This window comes from Lygodium microphyllum, chromosome 7 (assembly GCF_053477565.2).
Source record: "Lygodium microphyllum isolate KBCC chromosome 7, Lygodium_microphyllum_v1.1.10, whole genome shotgun sequence".
NCBI lineage: Eukaryota > Viridiplantae > Streptophyta > Polypodiopsida > Schizaeales > Lygodiaceae > Lygodium > Lygodium microphyllum.
In genome coordinates this window covers 16,407,137-16,415,829 of record NC_141141.1, presented here as the reverse complement: position 1 = coordinate 16,415,829, position 8,693 = coordinate 16,407,137, and the positions used below count along the sequence as shown (strand labels likewise).

The 8,693-nt window shown below is 38.9% G+C and overlaps 1 protein-coding gene across 1 annotated transcript; it reads right to left on the bottom strand.

The window, feature by feature from the left end:
- Window positions 1-2,583: 2,583 nt before the first annotated feature.
- On the bottom strand, window positions 2,584-7,884 carry LOC148033212 (bidirectional sugar transporter SWEET16-like). Its single transcript, XM_087681098.1, has 6 exons — window positions 7,742-7,884; window positions 7,609-7,640; window positions 7,245-7,455; window positions 6,512-6,676; window positions 4,940-5,059; window positions 2,584-3,059 (listed from the first exon to the last, which is right to left on the bottom strand). Exons 1-6 carry the CDS (start codon window positions 7,778-7,780, stop codon window positions 2,685-2,687), a joined length of 942 nt encoding a protein of 313 aa, XP_087537224.1. The 5' UTR covers window positions 7,781-7,884; the 3' UTR covers window positions 2,584-2,684.
- Window positions 7,885-8,693: the final 809 nt, after the last annotated feature.

The window sequence follows — 8,693 nt, the reverse complement described above, 5'->3', positions numbered from 1 at the left end:
ACAATCAGCATTATGAAAGTGCAAAAACAATTCTTTTCACGTATTTCTTCTAAATTGTGATTGTTGCTCAAGGCTAGTACTGAGCCTTCTCATGCTACTAGACCCTTTTTATTTTAGACAACAACATACCCCACATGCCATGCATTCGGTGGTAGGTTTAAGGCATATTTTTCATGTATTTTTCTTTTACGAAAGTAATAAAAATCCACTTTAACATATAGATAGGGTTGAACTACAGCTAAAACCTCATGCTTCAGCTCTACCATACATTCACAAATATAGATATTTTTTTTTATTTTTTGGATGCAAAAAAAACTTTTTTTATTTTTTTATTTTTTTTCTTATTTTTTACTACTTATTTATAGATAATTACTAATATTTACTGATTTACTATTTAGATTGATTGATCTTACAAAGAACGATTTTCTTATCATATTTCAACCCATAGGAACACTATATGCACGACAAAAACCTGGAAAACCGCATAATTTTCCTTAAACCGCAATATTGCGAGTTTTGCATATTTGGCATAAAATTATTATATGACTAATTTTTATTGATTACTTCAACATTTCTTATAAATTAGAGCATTGGCAACCAAATACAATCATTTCCAACCAAAATTTATAAAATCTACAACTTACTCATGAAATCACGCCTCTTATGATGTACGTATTTCAAAATTGGAGGCCCATTGATGCTCTTCAACAACTATTGATGATCCTTCCATCTTTGCACTCCCGCATCATCACACGATCAAAATCTTTCATCTCAACCCACCCCTTTCTCTCATACATTAATCCACAAAAACATATAATAAGAGGAGAGAGGAGAGAGGAGAGAGGAGAGGAAAGAGAGACTAAAATCAGATCTTTTGATTCAATGCATCATTTTCTGATCACTTTGTCACAATGGAGGGCAAAGAAATTGAAGATCTCATAGCGCCCGGAGCATTCATCCTGATTCATCCGGTAAAAATTACCATTTTTAAAGCAGTTTTGGAGGCACCGATAAAAAAGCCCCCCTCCACATGTTTCATGATTTTAGTGTCTCTTCATTCCCTGCTCTAAACAAGCTTATTAAGATTTAAATACAAAACTAGTTCAAATTTTCCATGTTCACACTTGGCATAAGTGGTTTTTTTGTCAAACGGAGGCCTAAACAAACTTTGATTCACGAATGGACTAGACGACCGGTTTCGTAGCATTGAGATATATAAACATAGCTTCCATGTCACACACTTTCTAGCTCACAGATCACATAGCTGCTTTATAATGCCAAACCTTGTGGGGATTAAATGGGGGGTCAAACACAGACTCCAATCGACGAACTGAGACTTGTGTTATGTTCCTGGCATCGAACTCCATCTAGGAAAACTGCAACTCATCAATCTGCAACTATTTCATTTTGCATGAAAAATTTGTCTTTTATCGCACCCCACTTTTCGACTTTAAAACGGGCTCTAAAATCTAAAATCTAGCTCTCACTAGATGCCCAAAGGCAAGTTGGAAAACCTAACCCTAGGAAACTTGTACATAAAGGATGAAAAAGAATAGAATAAGCTATTCACGTGTATGCAAATTTTTGCTCCCTATTTTCTTGCTACTCTATTGTCTATGTGTGAGTGTGAAGAAGAGGGAGTGTGAGAAAGTGTGTGGAGTGAGTCTAGGAGTGAGGGGACATGGTGTTATAATTCTCTTTGCATTCTTTCCTTTTCTTCTCCATCCTATCTGCTTGTGGTAAGTTGAGTGTATGAGTGTAAGCGTGTGAAGTTGAGAGTGTGAGGGGAGTGAGGGACATGGAAATGTGTTGTTCTCTCCCTCTCTTCATCTCCTCAAGCTCATTATTGATGACTCCTCTCTTAGATGGGCAACAATGGAAGTAAGATCATGACCAAAGGGCTATGCACATGGATCATAGAGTATCACTTGCCAACGCATTGCAATTACAATTACAATGTGTTAAGTGTTGGTAAGTGTGCTTGATACATTTTCCTCAAATTGGTAGGTTAGTGCACGGCCTTAAATCAATCTATCATTTGGTAGGCTAGTTCATTGTGCTTGCAATGTGAGTAGACTAGGTGAGAGATAGTCATAGGTTTCATGCATCGAGCCCTTGAAATAATAAGGATGTGCCCAATGGTCTCATATTGAGGTCATAGAGCAGAAGAGGTATTCCGATGTGCACCATAAGATACAATCTTCCAAGGTAGGAAATGTTATGGGAAGTATATGCTTGTAATACCCATGCTTTCCAAATAGATTCACTTTGTTCTTAACCAAGTGCAAAAACACATTAGCTTTTAGTTTACCTAACAAGATGCATAGATGTATTCTTGATCATGTGACATGCTTATGATGATACCAAGTTATAGTTAGTGCGTTCATAATAAATTGCTTAAGAAAGTTTAAATGTAAGCCTTTTGGCATCTTCAATATCTTCAATTTTAAATTATGAAATAACTATACAATGTCTATAGAACAAAATTACAACTTTAATGATGGCTATACTCATAGAAAATTCAAACATATGTCTTTCAGCATATTGAAGCTCTTCAATATTAAACTATGAGATAATTATACATTGTCTATATAAAATGACATTACAACTCTAATAAAGATTATGTAAGGATAGATATATACTAATTGGATGGTTAGAATATGTAGGAAAAAGGGAAATTTTGTCTAGTGAAGGGAGTGAGGAGAGTTGCTTTGGACATCATCTAAATTGGAAACCTTTTTTTTCTCTCGCTCTTGGTGCTTAATTGGATCATTATCTTGGAGAAAATTGACAACTTCAGCAAGTGTTGCTGAAGATGTTTTCAATATTTTGGAAGGTAGGCTTGTTTGTTTAGGAAGAGAGGATTGTTTTGGAGTTTGGTAATTATCATTTTTGGGAAGGCTTGTGCTCCTTAAGCCCATCTCCACATCTTGTTGAGTGGACTTCTTTGTGGTGCTTGCATCTTCCTTCTCTTCCAACTTCTTAGGCTTGGCATTTTTATAGAATAAGTAAATTCCTAGTTGCACACAACCTAGAAAGAATCCAATGGCATTGGGAATCTGCAATTCAACAATATAAATAGTTAATTGTTCATAATGTCAAAACAAAATATCATGGACTCCACACACTTTATCATTATCTCGGCTCAATACTCTAAAAGATCTATTTAGTAAGGCTAGATTCAAAAGACTACAAAGCCTTTTTTTAACATGTTTTAAACATCTAAGGATGCACAATCAAAATTAGCTACTGTAGGAACAACAATATGACATGCATATAAAATTTATTATGGTTAAGTTTAAATTATGAAGGCTAAATCAAATGATGCTCCTTGAATTTGGATTATGCTTGCAAACTCATTATGGTAACAAAAGCATGTGCAAAATGAGTAGGAAGTTGATAGTTTGATTTCTATATTCAAATTATGTTTGTTCTATTTGCATGTTTAGGAAATTTGTCTCATTAAAATAGTCAAACATGGAACAAAAGACTTGATCGTGTTAGATTGAGTAACATTCTCGCCTTGACAATGCATTCATCATGCTAAAATTATTTGCATCAGATGTGGATCTCACTAATTGCATAACTATGAGCTCCTATCTCAAGCTTTCCTAATAGAATAACTATTGCTACCTTATGCATTGGGGTTGTGCTAGAATTAGAGTAAGGTTGACACGCTATGCATCCTAATCTTGGAGTAAAGGTGATTATTTGACCAAGCTAGACTATAGTACATCCTTCTAGAAGACATTACTAAATGTTGTGACTAGTCTCATGAATTGGGTATCATCTATGAAAATGAAGCTAAGTTTAAGATATAAGGATGAATTTCACAAGTACTAGGTACTATATGCTCAGCTATTACTACAAGAGACCATTTTTTAAAGTGATCAACAACCTTGGCACATTAGCGAGTTGTGGCAACTACAACATTGGCACATTCACACAATTTGCACCATTGAACACAAAAGCAAGAAGCTTTGTGGCACATTCACACAACTGGTGGCATTGAACACAAAAGTAGGAAGCTTTGGTGGCTCAATGGAGCAGTAAGTCAACTATGCTACTAAAGGAGAAGTATGATTTTGTGGAACCTACTAACTCTTGTTATGGACTCTTAAAATTATTAAGAGTTGTTGAGCCTACACACACTCAAAGGACCTGGGAAAGAGGTTAAAGAAGGCATGGAATGCCATTCATTTGCATAAGCTTAATATCTTGTTGTGGACAATGGTAGATACTACAAACTAATACAAGTTAAGCGCGTTTAAGTTGTTGTTCCCCATGTCTATCCTTTACAAGTCTTTTGAAGAGAGCATACGATACCTCTTTCGGGATTGCGAAGAGATGAGAGGTCTTTGATGTAGTATAATGATGATGGAGAATATCAGGCTTGGCTAAAATTGGATGTTGCAAGAACATAGACGCTATCTTGATTAGGAATTTGGTAAAGAGTGGGGAATGACTAGAGCATTGGTTATTAAGTCCACTTTGATGGTAAGGAATGACTTGGCGTAAGAATGCTAAGGGTGTTCTTGCCTCCACTAGCCCTAAAGTTTTTGTTGAAGCTCAAGCTTTGTCTAAAACATTAGAGGAAAAGAATACTTCTATACAGATTGTGTATAAGCTTCTAAGGAAGTTATTTTGACTCATGAAAGCTATGCTTGGTCTTTAGCTTTAAAAGGTAATAGGATCCATTATGGATGTTGTATTACTTGTCACATAAGGCTTGATTTGTGACACATGCACACATGCATGAAAACATGTGCATACATGCATGCATGCACACACACATACATACACACACATACACACACATACACGTATACGTGTGCGTGCATGTATATAGTGAACTCTCATTTTTTGGATTTTTTTTGTCTTATAATTAAGAAGTAAAGAGTTGTATTTTACTAAAAAGGGATGGGAGTTTTAATGTTACCTCCACGAAGAGGTCCTTGATGATGAGGGCATAGAGAGCCCAGACTCCACCGTTGAGGAAGAGAAAGAGCGACAGAAAGAAGGGCATGAACTCCACACTTCTTGTCTCGATCACCATCCGCTGAGATAAAATGCATGAAACACAATTATGTAACTCAAATGCATATATATAACCAACTTCAAACACAATAGTATTAGGCACATGCATATACACAACCACCTACCACCACAATGATATAAATGTGCTATGAGGTTGCCAAAGTGTAAGGTTATGGGCCATACAAACAAGTAGAAGAGGAAGGAGCAGCAAAGCACCCATGATTTGTGTCCATCGACTTTATCACCTTTATTTCTCTTTCGCATGATAAAAAAAGTGACCGACGGGTACAAAAGGGAGACAGAGAAAGACGACGTCGGACGCCTGATCTACCTTGGCAAAGCCTTGCGATGGAAATGAAAGGGCTACATAAGCTCGCACGGAAAAGGCCAATGTGAAAAAGTAAAGCTGTTTTCTATTTTCTTTTACGTGGTGGGAAATGGCCCCAAAAGAGACACACACACACACACACACACAATAAGCTTTTTACATGGTAAGAAGAATCTAAGATGCTTTCATATCCAACCTTTCCGGTCAAGAAAGATCTTAGGTGCTCTTGCACCATCATGAGAGAGAGAGAGAGAGAGAGAGAGAGAGAGAGAGAGAGAGAGAGTGTGTGTGTGTGTGTGTGTGTGTGTGCATGCACTCACGCGCATCTCTGTCATAACAAAACCATAAACAAGTGCTTTATCTAGGACTCTTACACCCCTACATCACACCATGAATGAGATGTGAGAAAGGCCCTTTCTTGCTTCTTGTAAGATACCTCTCCACATCCATGGAAGACAAGTTCTCGAGTACTATGTTCAAGACACAAATATCAATATTAGGTCATAGGGAGACCTTTGTCCAAATATTTGCATCAATACTTGCAAATTCTATCCACGGCGGTCCTTTGTCCAAACGCATCAGTACTTGCAAATATTTTATTGGGAATCCTTGTTTAGAATGATCTTAAATAGCACAACAAGTTTGTCACAGTTTTACTGATTGAACCTAGTCCTTCTAGAGCTAATGGGAAGGTATATCATGAATCGATGAACTAGTAGTAAAAGTCAAAGTGAAGAATGGGCAAATTCGAGAAACCATTTGCAATAAGAGTGCATACTCTTCTTAGTGTTGAAAATAGTTAGGACCACCAAGGAGCACCGACTATTGGTAACATACCTCTAATTGCTTTCATGCCTTGTATGGGACAAGGTGAAGGAAATGGGACCTACTTTGTCTCAATAGTTATTGGTTGGAAACCAACTAAGTTACAATCACACACACAGACATTTTCTTGTACAACTACAATGATAAGAAGCTATATAAGGGATCATGCTTCATATCATCCTACTAATTCACCAAAGGCCATACTTGTAACTCTATGGCTTAGATCATTCTCCACACAAAATTCTCCATGCAAAATTCATACATGCAAGAATCACAAATATCAATTCAAAAATATAATAAGAAAGAATTGGCATATATTACCATGACGCCCAAGGGTGAAGCATACATGGACACAGAGATAGCTGAGCAGATGGTGCCCACCACAAACACTCGCCTCTCTACTTGTCTCACCGCCAATAATGTTGTCGCTAAGATCATCCCAAAGCACACCCCATTTAGCAGGCTAGCAAGCACCATTGTCCTAATCTACAAGAATAATAAAACATATCATCATCATCAACAACATGTTAAGGCAAATCGATCATATAAATGTCATCAGCATTTTATCACAAGGTTACACAACAAAATTTCGGCTGATTCTTACTATAACTCCCAGAATATGAAATATGAGAACATCATGAGCTATTATGAGGAAGGGACCACATAGCTAGCTAGGTGTAGTAAGGTTAGGGGGCTATGGGCCTAAGGTGGTGGGGGGGGGCCAGGAGTCCCCTTGCCCCCAATTGCACCTAGCTAGGTGGAATTGGGAGCAACCCTCCCCCTTGTCCCCAGCTGTGCTAGCTAGGTAAGTGATGCCTCTCAAGTGGAAGCTCATGATGTTGAGAACTATAGGGCAAGGACCTTGGGCAAGCAAACCCCAGTTTTCCTCACATGGGGAAGTGTCAAAAACTTGTGATGATAAACCTCACGACCGATTTGATCGTAAGGTTGATCATAAGGCTCCTCACCAATTTCACCATGGATCCGGACAGGACTAGTGAGGCTTGATCGAATTATACGTCTCGGATGATTAGTTGAGACGTGTTATACTTACCTTGCGTAATCTGGGAGCATAGATCAAGAAGACCGCGAGATAGAAAGCTTGGAAGACAGTGCCTGCTGCGTTGATGGTGAGAATGAGGGTCCCTCCTGGTTTGATGAGCCCATAGTAGGACCACAGTGAGGTGCTCAAGAGAGTGCAAATGTAAGGCAGGCCTTTGAAGTTCTCTGTCGACTTCCTCTTCCAGATACGCCAGAAAGTGGGTCTGTCATTGCATCATGCACATCATCATATCACAGGAAACTGCTCTCAGCATTATAATTTCATGGTCTTAATCATTTCTGTATGCCCTACATTTTGGAAATTAGCTGCAACTTGCTATAGTCATGATCTCTGAATATGGCGAAACAGTACTTACAGTGGGGATGAGAAGACAAGGACTGATATGGCGTTACCTGCAGCAGTGAAATAGAAACATCAAAAGGAGCCAATGAAAGGAAAGTAAAGGCGCGGAAATTAATGGTGAGGTGAGGTATGGAGAGTGAATTAAGCTTGCCTAGAATGCCCAATATGAGACCGAGAAGAGCCATAGCTGGATTGGCCGGGGGCTATGGAGATAAGCACAGAGAGAGAGAGAGAGAGAGAGAGAGAGAAGCTGGTGGGGTGCTGGGGGAGAACTCTTATATCACTTCCAGGGCAAAGTCCAAACAGTAGCTCTAGTGATCAGTCAGCTCATCCGATACGATACTGCGGATGAGAGCGAGCTCTAATGATCAAAAGAAAGGGCCGGCAGAATACTTGTGCCATCATGGGTGAGCAATGACGCTCCCTTTCGCGATCCCAATCAGAGAAACGATAGGGACCAAAAGGTGCAGAGAGAGAAAGGATATCTAGAAGACGGGGTTGGCACTGCAGCCTGCTAATGTGCTCTTGCCTCGTGTCCCTTGTACTCCTCTTGCCACATAAACATCCTCCCAAATTCCCAATAATAACGCTCACCTTAGAGGGATTTGCCACTCCATGTTGCATCCCCATAAGAGTCCTAGCTCCACATGCGAGCCCATGACCTACACAGGAGACTGCAAGCACTACAACTTGATTCTCTCTCCACTTGCAAGTGTTATTTTCAGCCACTGAACTTAAGAACCAAGGTTGAGAAGTATGAAGGTGAGGGAGGAAAGCACAAAGCCAATCAATTCACATTTGACACATCATCACATCTTGGGTTTCACATTTGACACATCATCACATCTTAGTCGATGGAGGACCCCCTCAAACATGGTATTCTGTGAACTTGACTCATTTGTTCACTTTCTGGAATACAAGTAATGTCCCCTCTCCATAAACTAATCACTATAGCCCCCCAATTTATTGGAGTGATACTCACCTGCACGTGTCATCATTCCAATACACATATCCCCTCCTCCCTTCACCTATCCCATTTTTACTCTGCGTACATTTGAAAGGATCACCCTCTAACCGATCATGGGGAGAGCCTTAAAA

Coding starts and splice junctions, on each gene's coding strand:
- LOC148033212 (XM_087681098.1), bottom strand. CDS start 7,780: ATGGCTCTTCTCGGTCTCATATTGGGCATTCTAGGCAAG. Junction 6,677..7,244: donor ATGCTCCCAGATTACGCAAG/GTAAGTATAACA, acceptor TTATTCTTGTAG/ATTAGGACAATGGTGCTTGC. Junction 3,060..4,939: donor TCAAGGACCTCTTCGTGGAG/GTAACATTAAAA, acceptor GTTGAATTGCAG/ATTCCCAATGCCATTGGATT.